This window comes from Lepidochelys kempii, chromosome 7 (genome assembly GCF_965140265.1).
Source record: "Lepidochelys kempii isolate rLepKem1 chromosome 7, rLepKem1.hap2, whole genome shotgun sequence".
Classification (NCBI taxonomy): domain Eukaryota; kingdom Metazoa; phylum Chordata; order Testudines; family Cheloniidae; genus Lepidochelys; species Lepidochelys kempii.
In genome coordinates this window covers 81,815,367-81,834,762 of record NC_133262.1, presented here as the reverse complement: position 1 = coordinate 81,834,762, position 19,396 = coordinate 81,815,367, and the positions used below count along the sequence as shown (strand labels likewise).

General features: G+C 38.8%; 1 protein-coding gene across 7 annotated transcripts in view; it reads left to right on the top strand.

Annotated features, from left to right (window-relative positions):
* Nucleotides 1-19,396, top strand: part of RUFY2 (RUN and FYVE domain containing 2) — a 64,232-nt gene that overhangs the window by 23,242 nt on the left and 21,594 nt on the right. For 5 of the 7 annotated variants that reach the window (XR_012159993.1, XM_073353473.1, XM_073353471.1 and 2 more), the window contains exons 6-13: nucleotides 5,116-5,177; nucleotides 5,648-5,713; nucleotides 9,256-9,325; nucleotides 10,651-10,752; nucleotides 11,615-11,731; nucleotides 13,105-13,272; nucleotides 14,709-14,806; nucleotides 19,156-19,275. Coding sequence is in view for 6 of the 7 variants with exons in the window: in XM_073353473.1 (XP_073209574.1) it covers nucleotides 5,116-5,177; nucleotides 5,648-5,713; nucleotides 9,256-9,325; nucleotides 10,651-10,752; nucleotides 11,615-11,731; nucleotides 13,105-13,272; nucleotides 14,709-14,806; nucleotides 19,156-19,275 (803 nt within the window). In the remaining variant the exon portion in view is untranslated. Of the gene's footprint in view, nucleotides 1-5,115; nucleotides 5,178-5,647; nucleotides 5,714-9,255; nucleotides 9,326-10,650; nucleotides 10,753-11,614; nucleotides 11,732-13,104; nucleotides 13,273-14,708; nucleotides 14,807-15,996; nucleotides 18,951-19,155; nucleotides 19,276-19,396 lie in introns of those variants that run through there. The other 2 variants (XM_073353472.1, XM_073353476.1) reach the window with 2 other exon arrangements.

Here is a 19,396-nt window from a genome sequence, read left to right as displayed (position 1 = left end):
ACTGGCATTCACTGTGTTAGATGTCCAATCGCCACTAACCTTTTTGGTGAAAACTGCAACAAAAAAGTCATTTAGCACTTCTGCCATTTCCACATTTTCTGGTACTCTTCCCCTCCCCCCTTATCATTTGAGTAATGGGCCAAGCCTGTCCTTGGTCTTCCTCTTGCTTCTGATGTATTTGTAGAATGTTTTCTTGTGGCCCTTTATGTCTGTAGTTAGTTTACTCTCGTTTGTGCCTTGGCCTTTCTAATTTTGTCCCTACATACTTTTGTTATTTGTTTATATTCATCCGTTGTAATTTGACCTAATTTCCGCTTTTTGTAGGACTCTTCTTTGAGTTTCATTTAGGGAGGTAAATTGGAGCTGGCTACGGAAACCTGCACCTGATTAGTGAATGGTAAAGAGTTGCCAGTCTAATTAGTCTGGGACTACATATAGGCCCAGAAGAAGTAAGTAAGGGGGAAGCCAAAGAGTGGAAGGAGAGCTATAGCTCTTCCCTCCTGGGTACAGAAGCTGAGAAGTCCTTAAGGCTGAAAACCCAAGCTGTATGTGGTGAGAAGGTGGTGGGAGTGCATGCTGTAAATAAACTGCACCGGTGATTGCTAAGTCCTAGGGTCCGAGTGATTTGTGAATGCAGCAGAAGCAGAGCAAAGGGGGCCCTGCTACAATCACTTTAACCCAAGCTGCCTTCCACTTTCAGATTCTCAATCAGTTCCTCCCTATTTGTGAAAATCAAATCTAGAACAGCCTCATTTTGATTAAAAAATTAGAATTATATAAAATTAACATGGCATACATTGAATGGATTAAAACAAGCTAACTGATAGGTCTCAAAATGTAATTGTAAATAGAGAATTATCATTGAGTGGGTCTGTTTCCAGTGGGGTTCCGCATGGTTTGGTTTTTGGCCCTGCACTATTTAACATCTTTATCAGTGCCTGGAAGAAAACATAAAATCACCACTGATAAAGTTTTCAGATGACCCAAAAATTGGGAGTATTGAAGAGGACAAGTCACTGATTCAGAGCAGTCTAGATCGCTTGGTAAACTGGGCTTGAGTAAGCCGTGTGTTTTAATATGGCTACATGTAAATGTATACATCTGAGAAGAGAATGTAGGTTATACTTATAGGATGGGGGACTTTATCCTGGGAAGCAGTGTCCCTGAAAAAGGTTTGAGGGTGGTGGTGAATAATCAGCTGAACACAAGCTCCCAGTGTGATGCTGTGGCTGAAAGAGCTAATGTGATCCTGGGATGCATAAATAGGGGAATCTCAAGTAGGAGTAGAGATGTCGTTATTTTACCTCTGATTTTGGAACTGGTGCAACCACTGCTGGAATATTGTATCCAGTTGTGGTGCCCACAATTCAAGAAGGATGTTAATACATGGGAGAGGGTACAGAGAACAGTCACAAGAATCGTTAAAGGATTAGAAAAACATACCTTATAGTGACAGATCCAAGGAGCGCTGTCTGTTTAGCTTAACAAAGAGAAGAATGTGACTTACTTATAGTCTGTAAATATATATGTGCGGAACAAATAGTTAATAAGGAGCACTTCAGTCTAGCAGAGCAAGGTATAACAGTCCAATGGCTGGAAGTTGAAGCTAGGTGAATTCAGGTGGGAAATAAGGAATACATTTTTAGCAGTGAGAGTAATTAACCAGTGGAACAATTTACCAAGGGTTGTGGTGGATTCTCCAGCACTAACAATTTTTAAATCAAGATTTCTCAAAGAGGTGCTGTAGGAATTATTTTGGGAAGTTCAATGGCCTGTGCTAGACAGAAGGTCAGACTGGATGATCACAACGGTCCCTTCTGACCCTAGAATCTATGAATAATACAAGGAAAGGACTTACCTCCCCAACCCAGTCACGCTTCTCTGAGGGCATGGTATTTGGATGGATGTCAGAAATAGAAAATGCGTACTCAGTTTATGTCCAGACCATCCTGAGCAGAAGTAGAAAGGACTCTACCAGGAATTGTTATTGTGCCTGATTCTTTAAAAATTAATAATTGCATTGGTTGCCAATTGATAATAATTTAATGAACTGGGAGTAAAAGGGTTCTATCCCAGAATCAGAAACAACAGAATTAAAACTAAGAAGTTCAATATCTTGTGGGGAACCCCAGAGTATATGGCAAAGACACACTGAAGGCAAAGCAAAGCCTTAGCCACTTTTGTTAACACAATCAGTAAAGACAAGAAAGCTCCAAACCACATAAACAAATAGCAGTATTATAGCATTAGAGATATCTTTGGTATCATTCCTTGCATATGCTCGTATACTTACCCTTCTTTGGGGATCTGGTGGTTAGAGACAAAGAACCAGCTCTGTCCCTGGCATGCCAAATGAGTCCGATGGTCCAGACCCCTAATGCCCAAAGGTCGGTGATAATAACGATGAAGAGTGAAGGGTAAATGATGGAAAGCTAGCCCCCGTTACATGGTAGTGTTGCCTTTTACGGGGTCTGGGGTCTATCATGAATATTCATTTGGATACCCAGCCTCCCATATCCATATCTAACTTTCTCACCTAATAATATTGGGATGCCTTTATCCTGTAGGTTAGCATAATAATGCCTTTTAGCTCGTTACCGTATACATCAACTGTTGTGGATAAACATCTGCCAATGATTTTATTCTAAAATAACCAAGCCTAATATCAGTTCAGTATTCCTGTGTTTGCCTGGTAACATTATGTACCAACTCTCCTTGTAAGCAAACTATTACCAGTTCCCCAAAATCTAGGCCATGTTATCTATGCTAAGGGTCGTAGGCCTGCTTCACTTATGCTAACCTGTTTAAGCCAATGTCTTACAGTATGCAAGCCTGTAGGTTCCTTGCATTGCTGCTAAATAAAAGGCTAAGCTATCTCTATTGGCTACATTATGAAGCAAGTGGAAAAGATTTATGTTTTGGTGTGACCAATGAGGAATTTCCTCTTTATGAGCACAGATTCTGGACATGTTGTACTACCTTCTACCCTTAAAATCCTCGGGGCGGTCTATTAGTTCCATTGGGCTACCTTGGCAGCCATCAATGCATTTAATTCACCAGTCATCAAATATTCTTTTTTCCCCCGCACCTAGTCTTTTCCCACTTCTTGAAGGGTATGACTAGAACCTTCCCTTTGGTGGCTAAACTGGGACATGAACTTTGTTTTATCAATCCTCACTAAATCACTGTTGAAGCCTCTAGCATCTTGCTCTCTGATACATATCTCTATGAAGGTAGTGTTTTTGGTCACTATCACATTGGCCAGAAGAGTTGGAGTTAGGGGTGCTCATGGCAGGACCTCTCAGTACAATTAAGAATATGGTATCCATGACACTGCATTCAAAGTTCACCCAGAAGGCATTAATCAAAGCTTCCGTTTACCGGTATTCTAGCCTAAGCCTTTCTCTAACAGAGAAGTGGCATGGCACTCCCTGGATGTGTGTAGGACTCTTGCCTTTTACCTGCAAAGGACAAAATCATTTTGACTGTCTCCTAGGCTCTTCGTATAATTTGTGGAATGAAGGAAAGGAGAAGGGACCATTTCCTCCCAGGGGCTGTCAAAATGGATCTTGGGATTCATCCTACTCTACTATGAGATGAACAGTAAGCCCCCTGAAGGCACTGTGAGAGCACATTCAGTGAGAGCTGAGGCAACACTGGTAGCTTCCCTGAGAGTGACATCCCTCTTACACCCATCTAGAGAGAAGCAACTTTTGAGTTCTGTACGCTCTTTTGCTAGACATTAGCTGCTGATGCAAGCAGCCGCCTCTGATGTTTCTTTTGGGCAGGGTAGTTCTGTAGTTTGTTGTATTACAGGACTTCAGGCACTGCTTGTGAATCACCTGAAGTGCACTACACAGGGACAGAAGAATGGGTTACCTTGTAGTAACTTGAGTTCTTTGAGATGTGTTATACCTATGTATAGTGCACCACCTGCCCTCCCTTCCCTGCTACCTGGTCTCTTACTGGGAACTGGTGGTAGAAAAGGAATTAAGATGACTGTGGCCTGGAAGCCCCCTTTATTCCCTCGGTGCAGAACATGAGGAGAGTGAGGGCACATGTACAGACCAGATGGACACTTCAAGGGAGAAGTCTGTGGTCCTGGGTGTGTGGAGCGCATGCTCAACCTGATGTGCGCTACATATAGGGACAACATATCTCGAAGAACTCTAGTTTTACTACAAGATGAATAACCCAGCCTTTTGAGGTGAAGGGAATAAGGGAGATGAAGCAGTAGTTAGGCAAGTGGGACAAAAGTTGTTTGTTTTGCAAGGATGGTGAAGGTCAGATCATCCATGCATTGTGCTGTAAACAGGCAGTCAGAGAGCATGAGCGTGAAGGTAAGGGAGGTCAGTAGCCAGGATCGGACAGTATCCAACAGGACAGGTTTGAAGAGTTATCGACAGAAAGCTAAGCATTTGTGACAGTGTTGGAGGAGGAAAAGTTGTGCAAAGAGGTGGGGAAAGAGTGGAAGGGAAGCCATAGATCTTGTATGTTTTCTTTTTGAAAAACTTGGCAGAATCTTGTGCTGATTGGGAGCAGGATATGATGGGGTCTTAAAGGAAGGTAAAGGTTGTGTATAAGCGGGTTGGAATTGTGGTTATGGGAATCAATGAGGATGGAAAGTCATGCAGTTTGGCAAGAAATACTGTGGAACTGAATAAAGGGAGAACAAAAGTGTAGTGGAAGAAGTGTTAAAATCTATTTACTTAGAATGAGTAGGATTGCCATGGATTTAACAGAGTTCCAATAAAGAGATAAAAATAATTTTTTTCCTACTACTCCTTGGATGAACCCACTCAAATATAATAAGCTTGTTTCTCCAAGAACCAAAAAGGATTTATTGCATGTTTTCATTATGCTCCTAAGCTTATATGATCCTAAACTGATTGTATCTGTTAAAACAGAAAATTTAAGACGTTTTTGTTTTTCAAATAATTTCTTAAAATAAAGATCAACTGCAAAAAATGTTAGCATTCATATTTGCATACTCCAAGAAAGTATGTCAAGGCTGGATCACCCTTAGAGAAGTTGGACTAACCGAGGTTTTGGTAGTTAAATACGTATAAAGGCATGAATAACGACACATTTTTATTCCACCATTATTCATTCTAGGTTGGTGTGATTGATTTCTCTATGTATTTAAAGAATGAAGATGATATTGGGAGTAAAGAAAGGTATGTTCTGTCAAAACACCTTGGATTTTACATATTAAGTTAAATTATTTGTTGAACATCTTTAATATTTAGTATATTTATTTTATTTGTTTAGATTTCTAAAATGCACTAAGCAGTTTTCTGCAATTTTGTGCATAATAGTTTTGTGTCTAATCCACTGGACCATGTTCCTTCAACCAATTAGTTGATTTTAAAATGGGCTATTTTCTTTAAGTTTACACTTGCTCACAAATTTTAAATATAAATTTACATTTATTTGCAATAATGCAGTATCAGTTTTTGTCACATGGTACTTATTACTACATGATTGTAGAGATTGTTTTGTTTTTTTGTAATAAAATTAAGCCACTTCCATGTATTTTCATAGAATTTTTAATATGTATATTTTCATATGCTTATAGAAGATGGATCTTTGTTTTTGAATGTATAGACAAATCGCTTGCTAAAAATTAATTGCCTTCTCTCTTTAGAAATGTCCAGATTGCTGCAATTTTGGATCAAAAGAATTATGTAGAGGAACTGAACAGACAACTAAAGTAAGTATTTCTTGGGGTATGTGTATCAGTCCAGACTTCCTCCAGGTTAAAACACATCTTTCTCCCTCTGCTCCTATATCATAACCTTGGCAGGAGTAAAGTTCAGGGGAAAAGATTAAAAATTCTTTCTACTTAGTCTGAGGATGGAGAGGAATTGCCAGACATATATTCTCTCCTGGGGAGACTGGAGGAGAGGAGTCAAATGTCAGTTTGTCGACTGTGCCTCTCCAGAAGATCTTTGGCCTTACAGCATACGATGTGTGACCACATCAACATTCCACCCTAGCAACATGAGCAAATTATGATTCCTCAAGGATTCCATTAACCAGTGGTTCTCTAATTTTTTTTTCGCGGACCACTTGAAAATTGCTGAGGGTCTCGGCGGACCACTTAATGATCTTTCCAAATGTTGTTTGTACCGTTAGCTAACTATTGTAAAGCACTTTGGATAAAAGCGTTATATAAAAAAAACCTTAATAAGAATTGTTTTTTTGTTCTACAAATAAAAGCACACCACTCATATTTTAATATCAATAGTCTTACCTTTCTAATTCGATGGATGTGCCTTCTCTCCCTCGCTGCGGCAGCCCCCGAGCTGGGGCTGGGAAGGAGGGGGGGTCTCTCCAGGCACTGCCCAGGCCCACACCTTAGAGGGAACTATCCATGGACCACCTGAATGGAGCTTGCAGACCACAGTTCGAGAACCTTTGCCATAAGCTATTTCTCACGCCAAACTCCATGGCACTGTGGTTGTGGCTGTAATGTTGAGGATCAAGTCTGAATAGAAGAAGAGCAACAAAAATGATTAAAGGTCTAGAAAACATGACCTATGAGGGAAGATTGAAAAAATTGGGTTTGTTTAGTCTGGGAAAGAGAAGACTGAAAGGGGACATGATAACAGTTTTCAAGTATGTAAAAGGTTGTTACAAGGAGGAGGAAGAAAAATTGTTGTTCTTAAAGTCTGAGGATAGGACAAGAAGCAATGGGCTTAAATTGCTGCTAGGGAGGTTTAGGTTGGACATTAGAAAAAAACGTCTTAACTGTCAGAGTGGTTAAGCACTGGAATAAATTGCCTAGGGATGTTCTGGAATCTCCGTCATTGGAGATTTTTTAAGAGGAGGTTAGACAAACACGTGTCAGGAATGGTCTAGGTAATACTTAGTCCTGCCATGAGTCCAGGGGACTGGACTAGATGACCTCTCGAGGTCCCTTCCACTCCTATGATTCTATGAATGGTTTGATGGACCCTGACCATAACTGTGTACACTGGAGATCTAGAAAGAGAGTTTCCCAACAAGTAGCCAGTGTAAGTGGTACTTAGTACCAAGGTGATAGCTTTTTTTAATGCACATAAAATTGGTATTTGGATAGAACCTGATTTGAAGGCCTGGGAATATGCTGCTTCTTTTTAGGAAAAGTAGATGGAATTTAAGTAGTGAATGAAGCATGTGGTAAAACAGAGAGAGCAACTTTCTCAGGAACTGATTCCCACATGATTGACGAGTTCAGGTTTCCAGTATTAGGTACAGCAGAGGCTAAAGTATGGAATATGATGGAAAGTAATATTTTTTTGATAAGTGGAAAAAAATGGATTAAGGATCATTTCTGCTGGTAGCAGCTTTAGCATTTTACCGTACAAAATCAAAGGAGGGTAAAAGAATTTCAGATTATATTTTATTTTCATCAACATTTGATGTGAAATATCCATATCACATATAATGTACTATCAATAACTACTTTTATTAAATCTTTACTTTTAAGAGCAGAACCTACTGGGACTTGAGACGAGCCTCTGTTTTGATCTTGGGAAATACCATTCTTCCACTGCTGAAATCCCCCAGCAGAGTGTTGCTATGTAAAGCTTAGGACTTTCATTGTCCAGCTATGCCAGAACGACAGGAGACACAGGATTTGGGTTTAATTAGGCTTTAACTTTATTCTTAAAATATCTGGGACTACCCTGCAGATACAATTATACAGTGCAGGTAATTCCATGATCATTTCCTTATACTCGGGGGCTATCGCCATCCCTCCCTCTTTGCCATCCCACTGCTGGGACCCTCCACTGCCCCGTCTAGATGAGTGTTAAGGGGGCTGTAAAGAAGAGGGGATTTGACTCTCTACCATGCGAGTTGTAGGAGCCCCATTCCCCCCCTGTCCCACTCACCTTTAAAGCATGCCTCCTTTAAATCCTTTACCCATCCATTTTTTATCAGATCCATATCCATTCCCGACATCTACCACAAGGTTCCAGAACGAGTTGCAACTTTAGGGCCTAACCCCCCCTTTATTACCCCAGTAGATCCCCAGCTTGCTGTGGAGAAGGTGAAAAACCCACCTCGCCTAGACCAATCTGGCAGTAAGGGAAAATTCCTTCTCAGCCATCTGTTTGCCTCCCCAACAAGATGCCCCAATTAATATTGGGGCCCCAGTCTACTAAACACTGTAGAGACACCGATGAATTCTCTAATAGGAGGTATGAGACAACAAATGGGATGTAACAAATGAAAGTGGAGGAGGGGGAGTGAGTATAATTGCTGCAATAAGATCAAGTGGATAGATAGGTTGCCCATGTTTATAACTTGATGATGTCAAGACATTTTAAAAAAAAAAGTATACATACATGCACATGTCCCTTTCTGTACTGAACACCCCACAAACTAGCTGTTCCCACGCACACATAAATAACAATCAATCACATTAATCCTCTCCATCTAGCCATTGATTATCAGTCGGGAGCCTTCTATAGGCATCATAGTAAAAGTAGGTTTGGAGGAAAGAGCACATGTCTTTACAGACTACGTTTGGGATTGTTCAATGCATAAAAGTCAGCCTGGAAGATGCTTGTGCGAGAAATTGGCAGTCAGACAGTGAAGGAGGCTTGGTGGGAGGGAGAAGCTATGTAAGAGATGAGCAGATAAGTAGGAAGGGACACAGCTGTGAACGGCCTTAAAGATAAGAACAAAAAAGCTTGAAAATAATGTGGTGGGAAAAGGAGGGTTAGAGGAGGGATTTCAAAGGGGAAATGAAATGAATAGAATGATGGAGAAGGAAAATGATTTTAGTAGCTGTGTTTTGAATGGACCTTAAGGGCGAATGGAGTCCAGGGAGGAGCAGTATGCAGTAGTTAAGATGGGGAAGTGCTGAGAATCTGGACAAGAGTTTTAATTGTATGGGAAAAAAAGTAAAAACAGAGCTTTGGAAAACTTATTGAGAACAAAGCAACAAAATTTGGACGCTGTGTGGTTGCAAAGGATGAGGGAGCAGGAGTCAAAGATGACACCCAAATCATGGGCTTGGGTGGCAGGGATAATGATGGTGTTGTCAACAGTGACTGAAGTTGCAGGGAGGAGTGTGTGTCACATAAGTATTCATTAAAGGAAGATAATCTGTAACATTTTTAGAAATAATTTCCAACTGCAATGATCAGTGCAGTTCTGTTGGCTGTTGCCAATAAACTTAGTGCTTGGCATAAAACTTTTTGTGTTTGTTTGTATGAGTTTTGGTGTAACACTGAATATTGATTTCTTTATTACTTTCAGTAGCACAGTCAGCAGCCTTCATGCAAGAGTTGATTCATTAGAGAAGTCAAACACTAAACTAATTGAAGAGGTATTGTTTCTTAGTAATGTGTTTTTTAACCAGTGGTGAACGTTTCCTTTTTTCCTCCCTCTACAAGTACAGTCTAATTAACTGTGTTGAAACACTGCCTAATATATTCAGCTACATTTGACTCAGTCTGAAGAAATAACACAAAGGTTGCTGGGACCTGTGTTCAGCTTTATCCCAGTTGACTATTGGATTAGCAAAATGCTGTAAAACATTGCAATTTCACAGCAGGGTTTAAGAGTGTACAGAAGAACCCTATCTTAAATGTGCTCGGAGTTGCTGTCAGTTCCATTTTGTGGAGACCACTGAGTAAAGGCATTCCTTCAGACTGCCAATCCACAGGCGAACTAGATCTAGTTGAGCGGACAATGTATAATTGTCTCAGCTCAAGCCAAAGGGCTCTTTCTAAAAGCTCATTCACAATATGCAGGTATAGGTTTGTCTGCCTCTCTGTGCCAGGTTGTTTGGATTGTTGGTTTTTTTTTTAAAACATCCTGTACTTTCCAATGTCTTAATACTTGAAGTAGATAACAACATATTTGGGATTAGGAGGAGGAGATGAGTTTTTCCCCTTATTTTTTACCTGCCCTGAAAGAGAAATGGGGGGAAAAATGATATTTCTACATTTAGCAGTTGAGGGGGCTGTTAGTTTATTCTGGATGTGAACAAATCCAGACAATGAACAGCATGTATACTGCCCCTCACCCCTGCCCCATGTTTCGCACAATCCCTTACAAATCCTCTTTTCTCTCACCATAGTCTACGCCTTCTGACAAGCCTTCTGCCTAACTCCCAGGATTAAGTTAAAGGGCCCTGAAATACTCTGCTGAGGCCTTTCTTTATTCTGTCACACTGTAGGACTTTCCTAGTCCTCAGTGTCCCAGATTTATCCTTCCTTACCCAGGAAATTTGCTTCTGTAAGATGCTACATAGTGCTGCATACAGTATACCTGGAGATTCATGTTGAGAAACTTCTTTAAAACAGAAAATATATCCATTTAAATTGAAGTGTATATGTAAGAACTTTAACAAGGGGAAAAAAGGGAGTATGTATCCTGTAGCTAGAATAGAGTATCACTGAAAAGCTATTCCTCTGTACAAGAGATGTAGAATAAAAAAGATGGTCCCAATTTAGATTTATTCTCACCTCAGTATGTAACTCCGACTATAAATGGTAGTTGTGCATGCACACAAAATAGATATCTTATTCAGCACACTGAGACTAAAGTATGCAGTAATGTTAGCTATGTATACAGTAGAATAATTTTGTTTTGTTTCTTAGTGTTCGGAAAAATAGTCATACACTTTCTCTCTTTTTTCCCTTTTAGTTAGCAATAGCAAAAAACAATATAATTAAACTTCAGGAAGAAAATCATCAGTTAAGAAGTGAAAACACACTGATTTTAATGAAAACACAGCATCACCTAGAGGTATGTGAATTCAATATAATTAAATGTTACCTGGCTTCTTGTCATTTGAATGTTTTATGTTGGCAACTGTATCTCAGCAAATAGTTGGACTGCCATAAAACAATTTTATGTGAGGAATAGGCCTGTGTGATTTGTTACATTTATGACTTATGATAAAGCTTATCTAAATATTGTAGGAATCAATCTAGATTATTATTCTAAACAAATTTTGAGGTTTTTTCTTACATTTTGCATTCATCTTTGAGATTATACAACTTTCTGTTTGCAGTGGTTAATGTAATATTTTACTGTAAACCTTGTCAGAAAATAATTTATGTGTTGGACTGGGATATTGTACATTATGAATAATTTTAGATTCAGTTATTGAAAAATATTTCTGGATAACCTGGAGAACCCAATATCAGTGATATTTAAATAACTGGGTGAATTAAATGCCTCTGGAGTTACTCAGCGACCCGGTGAAATAATGTACCAAAAATTACTCTTCCAGGCCTCAATTCAGCAACATATTTAAGCACACGCCTAATTTTCAGCATGTGAGTTGTCTCCTTCCGGTTCATGGGATTACTCATATGCTTAAAGATTAGGCATGTGCATAAGTAACTTGCTGAATCACACGTCTGCAAGAAGTTCATTTCATTTTGCAAGGTTTACATTTTTAAGCTAAAATGTAATTCTCAATTTAAAAGTGATTAATCCATAATGTAGACAATCTTGGATCCTATTGGTTTAGTGGGTGTATTGTGCTTACGTAGTCCATTGTGAATTTAAGCAACTTTTCTCTCCACAAATTTGTTACATTTAATTATAACAATTGTTATATTTGTAATGAAAACCAGATACATCTGTAATTTCTGCATAGGTAACCAAAGTGGATGTTGAGGCAGAGCTTCAAACATACAGACACTCCAGACAGGGTCTGGATGAAATGTACAATGAAGCACGCAGACAACTTCGAGAAGAATCACAATTACGACAAGTGAGTGTATTTAAAATGTGCTATGTAAACCTTGACAAGATTAACATTTAGTGTCTCTTTAATACATTACTTTGACTATTTCTAGCTTTACATTTTTTTCCAGGGGATGTGTGCTGCTAGTAATCTACCACACTGTTTCTCTAACCTCATGAAAATGTTGTTTCAAGTTTTTGAAAACTTGGAGCCATTATATTAGTATTTCTTTAACAGTCGTGTCTCTAAGCATAGTTAGGAAGAATACTGATTTTTGTATGAGTAATGTGTTGGATTTTAGCAGCTATGTTAATTTCAAATATTTAGCTACATCAGTATTTTGAATAGGTTTCCTAAATACATGCATTAAATGTTTTTTCCAAAAGTAGAAATACTTATTTTTTTGACTTTTTAATATTCTAAATAGAAAATTGACTCTCTTATTCTTAAAATATTATTTCACTTATAAGAAATTAGGCTAATGATATTTCATAAAATGAGGTGGCTTTTATTAAGGTAAAAACAAATGAACACAAGTCACCAAATGCATGACTGAGTGCAGTGTTTACATAATATTTACAATATCTGTTTTGCCAAGTTTCACAGAAGGTAGAGATTTGTGAAGGTGAAAGATCCAGCACTGCAGGACCTGCAGTGCCATATCTCAATTTTGCATCAGAAATACTAGATAAAACGTTGCATAGCTATTTACAAAATCGGTGTTGACAGAGTATAGGGTTGCCAACCTGCCCGGATTTGCCAGGAGTCTCCAGGAATCAGCCTCAATCTTCCGGTTGCTACTGAAAACAATCCGGGAGATTTTAATAGGCCAAAAGTCTGGTTGGCGGGGGCAGCATAGCAGGGCTAAGGCAGGCTCCTTACTGGCCCTGGCTTGGCGCAGCTCCTGGAAGTAGCAGCATGTCCCTGCGGCCCCTAGGCGCAGGCAAGGACGGCCGGGGGATCTTTGGTCATGAACAGCAGCCAATGGGAGCTGTGGGGGCGGTGTCTGAAGGGAGGGGCAGAGCTGCCTGGCTGCCCCTGCCTGTGCCTAGAGGCCGCAGGGACATGCCGCCGCTTCCGGGAGACGCCGGAGGTAAGTGCTGTCCAGCTGGAGTCCGCACCCCCTCCTGCACCCCAACCCCTCCCCTGAGCTGCCTCCCGCACTCTGAACCCATCGGCCCCAGCCCAGAACCCGCATCCCCTCCCACACCTGAACCCCCTACCCCAGCCTGGTGAAAGTGAGTGAGGGTGGGAGAGATGGAAGGAGGATGGAGTGAGCGGGGGGTGGGACCTTGGAGAAGGGGCGGGGCCACAGGGCAGGAGGTGGGACAAGGGTGTTTGGGTTTGTGCAATTACTTGGCAACCCTAACAGAGTATAATTGTTTTTGTGCAAATTGTAGGACATAGAGAATGAGCTAATGGTCCAAGTCAGTATGAAACATGAGATAGAACTTGCAATGAAGTTGTTGGAGAAAGACATTCATGAGAAACAAGACACCCTCATAGGCCTGCGACAACAGCTAGATGAAGTTAAAGCAATTAACATAGAAATGTACCAAAAGCTACAGGTAAAAGAGATCATTCTTAAATTGTTGAAACCTCTTTGAAGTATAAATGTAAGATGTGTGTGACTTTTGAAATAGCGCATGCTGCTCATGACATTTGAAACAGTGTAGCAATAGAAGAGTATTTGCTTCAGAAAGCTGATAGTCTTTCATCCATATGTTAAACTCTTGTTTTCTTAGTTTTGCTTATTGTCGCTGCTTTTTTAGCTCAGCTTTCTGCTTTTACTCTCTTCCTCTTTCAGAATAAATAGATCCAACTATATAAGTTAACTGCATTCACATAACACAGGTTTTATGGAAATCATTTTAAAGTATCGTTGCGATGTATAGAGGACTGAAACACAGGTGATCATCATGGTACTGTACATAGGGAGAATGATATACCTGAAGTTTTGTGCTCCATTTGGGGGATCATACTGGAAAGAACAGTGAAGGAATTATAAAAAGTAAAGGAGGATAGTGAAGTGGTTAAATGGGCTTTGAGAGTTATAACTGTGAAGATCAACTAGGATAAACTGCAGGTAAGAAATGATCAAACACCAAGGAAATTCAAGAGAAAGTACTTTGTGATAATTTTAACGTGTGGAACAAGTTGTCAAAGGCAGGAATAGAAGTTAGTCATGGCCACTTGAAAAAGTGCACAGAGAAATTACATTATACGATGCAAAGAGTAGATGTGTGGACCAAGATGCTGCTGTCCACGTCTAAATGTTTTGTGTAGAAAGCAGAACAGGAATAAAGATCTGTCTTTAGTAAAATAAACTGAGACAGTATAGGCTCTTCAGTATTATTGTTGGTGTTTATGCAGCATGTCTGTCAGATCTGTAGTTTTTCTGTTTTAATCTGTGTTTTGAAACTTTTGTGTGGTGATATTAACTGGATTTAATGACAATACTGTACCTATATTTAGACCTTGAAGCATGGATGTTCACAGTTGTCAGAGGCTGGTTAAAATAAGGTTAGAATATTTAAAGTACTCAACTATAGTAAGTAATTTTAGCTGTTGTTCTGGTACAGACCTAAGGCCTTATCGGTGCCTACCACCTTGCAGGATTGGGCCCAAGAAGACCGCAGCATGAACTAAAACTAATGCTTATAGGTGTTGTTGCTATGGATATAATGAGCTATTTAAAAAAAATTAGCACTGAATTTTAGTAGACACACATAAAAAGATATTTAAAAAAAATAAACTGAAAAATATATATTATTAAATAGAGTGTACACTTGTAAAATGCCAATAAAATGAAAATTGAAATTCTATAGATTAGATGTTTTTCTTGAATGTTGCTTTATTTTTTTTAGATGGGAATGTTTAAAAAACATAAGCAAACAAATATTCCAAAGCCATATTACAAATATTTTCCTTAAGAGAATGAACAAAAGCATCAAAAATACAGTTTAATATAAAACCTGCTTCAGTATTAATCTGTTTAATATAGGTTTCTGACGATGCCATGAAAGAAAAGAATGAAATAGTTAGTCGACTAGAGGATAAGACCAATCAAATTACTGCAACTATGAAACAATTGGAACAAAGGTACAGCATCCATCTCTATTTTACTTATTTTTCCACATTCATTCCTCCTCCCTTACTGCATTCCCACATAGCTACCACTGAAACGTAACTCTCAGTAGGAAGTTTTAAAGAAGCATCATCTGCAACTGGTGTTTTACCATTGATCTTCAAACAGGTAGATTTATTTTTTGATGTTGTGAAGGCCAAGACTATAACAGGGTTCAAAAAAGAACTAGATAAGTTCATGGAGGATAGGTCCATCAATGGCTATTAGCCAGGACGGACAGGGATGGTGTCCCTAGCCTCTGTTTGCCAAAAGCTGGGAATGGGTGACGGGATGGTTCACTTGATGATTCCCTGTTCTGTTCATTCCCTTTGGGGCAGCTGGCATTGGCCGCTTTTGGAAGACAGGATACTGGACTAAATGGACCTTTGGTCAGACCCAGTATGGCCGCTCTTATGTACTATAAGAGTGGAAAAATACAGCCATAAACCAAGCCTTTTTATCTTAATTCTCTTTCACCATTCACTGGAGCTGACATTCTGTGCCTGCATCCAAGGTTGTTCTTTCAGCTACCGGGCTCAGTGATGGCCACTTCAGAATTCTGATTCATTATTACCTCTGTGTTATATTTTAATGCTATTCAATAAGGCTTTGATCCACCAAAGCACACGGTTAACTTTAAGCAAGACTGCTCACGCGCTTAAAGTTAAGCCTGTGCTAAGTGTTTTGAATCAGGACCCTGGCTGGCCAAGATTCCAAAGCTTACATTAATTGCTTTGGAAACTCCCTTAGTGTAAAGATGTACACATAAGTATTACATCACGAATTAGTAAAATGAAATGATATAATATCAGTGTGTAAGTTTATATTGTGATTACTATATATTTGTTACATAATATAAAGATGTGACTTGTGTGCATCGGTTATTTAAATGGAATAGACTATATGCATCGTTAATATTTTTAATTGTAAAATGTAACATATTCATAGCCCTGTCATGTTGGTGTTGACGTGTCTTACCATTGTTTTCTTTTAAAGCTACTTATTAAAAACATAATTATATATTAAAAGATTTAGTGACATGAATATTCTTTTATTGACATCCTTTTTCCTCTTTTTTCTTTCTTTTTTTCCTTTATCCCAATTTTTACATTTTGAACTTTACTACCTTTATCTGTCTTTGATTTTGTCCATTACATACGTGAAGTGACAAAGATCTGTTAACTCAAACTAGGACTATTGCAATGTCATTTGTGAAATGTGCCAGCAATGAAGCACAGCACCAATACAAACTTGTCAAAGATATATCATTTTGAAAGCTACTTGGCTATTGATAGAATAAAATTTGTATGAGTTGGTTTAAAAAAAATATGGTTATCATCTTAAATGGTATTGGGAAATCCTGTATTATAATTGGTCAGTAAGTACTAGTGATTTTGACACAATGTTACAGCTTGGAACGACTTTGTTTTCAGAAATAAAATCCTCTCCACCCCTTTCTCTCCTCTCCTCTCCTCCCCTCCCAAAGAATAAAAAAATCACTGTAATATTATTGACCAATCAGAAACTAGAATTTTCTAATGCTATTTAATCATTTTACTTTTTTTAATGTTAAATACAAAGTTTATTTAAAAATGTTAGCTGCCTTTACATTTTTGATTTCTCATTGCCCTGACACTTACCTCCAGTTATAGGGTTTTCCCTCACCCCTTATTTATAGCACTTAAATAAATAAAGAACCTCCCTTTCAGTTAATAAAAAACCCACATTTTTATTGTTGTTGCACTTTCAGGGCTTCTCTATACCAGAAAACATGCTGTCAAGTCTTTTAATGTGGTTGCTGATAGCATCACTTTCTTGAGTAGCGTAGACAGAAGTATTTTTCCTGAGAACTGGCTAAAACAGCTTATAAAAATGTGCCATAGGTTCTGTCTGTACTTTACAAAAACAAAACCCAAATAACTTCTGTATTTGTAGGACTCTCTTATACACAGTTAAAATACAGTTCAGTCTGCTAGCATAGAGCAGAATGTAAGATGTTTTTACAGAGCTACTGTATCATGGATACAATCAAGATATGACTAGAACTAAAGACTATAAAGCAGGAAGGCCTTATCTACGTAGAAATCTTCGTAGCTGTAATTCCCGCAGGGGTAGCACTGGTAGAAAGTGTAGCATAGGCAGGACTCAGACATTTACAGGTAGATCCTCAGATGGTATATAAATTGTAAGCTGAGGATCTGCTCTTATCTGAGTTGCTACCCTGGTGGAGCTGCACTGGATTTGAATTACAGCTATAGAATTTGCAAGCTGCTAGTGTAGATAAAGAGTCTATAGATGCTAGCATGGTTCTCAGAAAAAAAAAGTCCTTGTCCATATTAGTCTTGGAAATTGTGCTAATGCAGTTTCAGCTGTAGTTCAGAGAGGGTCTTAGTGGTGTTTTTAGTTTTCCTATTTCATTTAGTCTTTCACCCTTCTCTGCCTTCTGGCATAGCAGCAAGAATTAGCCTTGCTGTGCACCAATATTCTCCCTTCTCCTATCCATCCTCTTTGGCCCTATTTGTATTACAATTACAAACACATCAAGGAACTTCATTATAACATATTGTAGTGTAGAGTAGACCCTAACAGTTTTTCCTACCTGGGCTAAATTCAGATGCTTTAAAATAACATGGTTCAAGTCCAGTGTGTTGTCATTTCTGAACTGGCAGTTTTTGGTAACTGCCCCACCTGTGCAGCTTCACTGTTGGTAGCATGAGCGTAGGTGGGGAACTAGAGCTTTTATTAACGTGATATCTAATTCTGCTGAGATGTCTAGTAATGCTGGTGCACTGTCTGCATGAGCCCTCTCATTAGTTGACTGGTAGCACAGCAATGGTAGGCAGTTTCCCAAACATGGCCAGTGTAGATGCATATTACATTATAAAACATTAGTAGCCAGGCTCCCTAACATGATTGTGGTTGTAGTGTAGACAGGGCCAGTAAGAAAGCTTTAATTTAATTTTACATTTAACAGTGATAAACTGGGAGTTGTGCGTTACTCTACATTCAGCTGACTGGGAAGTGATGATTCAAGCCAAGCCTTGAGAGAAGAACCACTCGGTTTTCTCTCAACATTTTGCGGGCTTGTGTACACTACAGATGCTACAGCAGCACAGCTATGGTGCTGCAACAGTGCCATAGTGTAGACACTTGCTACAGCTACAGAAGGGGTTTTCCATCACTGTAATTAATCCACCTCCGTGAGAGGCAGTGTTCTTCTTCTGTTGACCTAGTGGTGTCTAGACTGGGGCATAGGTTGGTTTAACAATGTCTTTTGGGGGTGTGATTTTTTTTTCACACCCCTCAGTGCAATGTAGCTAGGTCAACCTAAGTTTTAGGTGTAGAGCAGATCTGAGAAGGGACAAAAGAGGCAATTGTAAAATGAGACACCTCAACTGGGATGAGGCTCTGAATGATGTTTTACTGGCTACTCTAATCTCCCTTGTATATCCCAGTAAGACAGTTGAATATGGAGTAACATACAATTTTTGATTTAGTGTTTACATTTCAATTAAATTTAAGCCACATCTTTTTTGGGCGGAGAGAGGGTCAAACAGAGAGAAATCTTGATGCATTGGTGAGGTATAAGTGAGGGGAGAGGGCTATTCGAAACAGGAATGCAAGATCCCTTGAAAATCAAAAGGAAAGAGCTTAAATGAAAGCCTGACTTCTGTTATTTATTCAGTTTTATTTGTTTTGTTTATCATATGGAGCTATTTTTAACCATGATTTTTAATACACATTATTTAAATATATTTAATAATGTTTTTTATTAGTGGTTATTCTGTAAGTGTAGTGAGACTCTCCAGGGTGTGTTCTGCTGTCTTACTACAGCTGTGTTCTTGCTATCTGATTCCAGTGTTCTGTATTCAGGCTCATGTCTGAATTGCTTCAAGCCATTCCAGCACAACACACACTGTCTTATTGATTGATTAGTATAGACAAAGTAGTTACTGTACTTCTACAGTTCTTGTAAAAATTCCTCCCACAATAACACATGTATGTACGCTCAAAGTTAGAGCAGTAAGTGATATAGATGAATTATAAAATCTGTATGGTTATGCTTTAATGGCATCTATTAATGGTGAACATAAAATAAAAACAAATTGGAAGACTTAATCTGCTTTTCTTTGTGTAGTGAAAACCAGAAACTAGATTTCTAGGCATTGTGTGGCTCTCTTGTTTGAGTTTGTGAGTTTCCCCCAATCTTTGTTTTTATTTAGAAATGTTTCTATTTCCCCATTTTTCTTTTATTTGTCTTCTTCACCCTTTACACCCTAGTTCTAGCCTCAGTTTTACCCAAAGTTGATTTGAATTACACCAGATTGCAGCAAGCGGAGAAGTCTCAAATGGAAGCTGAGAATGAGGACAAGAAATTCAAACAAGAATGTATGAGTAAATCTGAAAACCTGCAGAAAGAAATCTCCCGAAAGGAGAAGCAGCTGTAAGTATACTTCCCTTTTGGAAAACGTATAAGGCACTTAAAATCTTTATTTCTTTTATGTTTACTTTAAAACATTCTATTAACTAAAAATGTAAGATACATTACATAATATAGGCAGCAC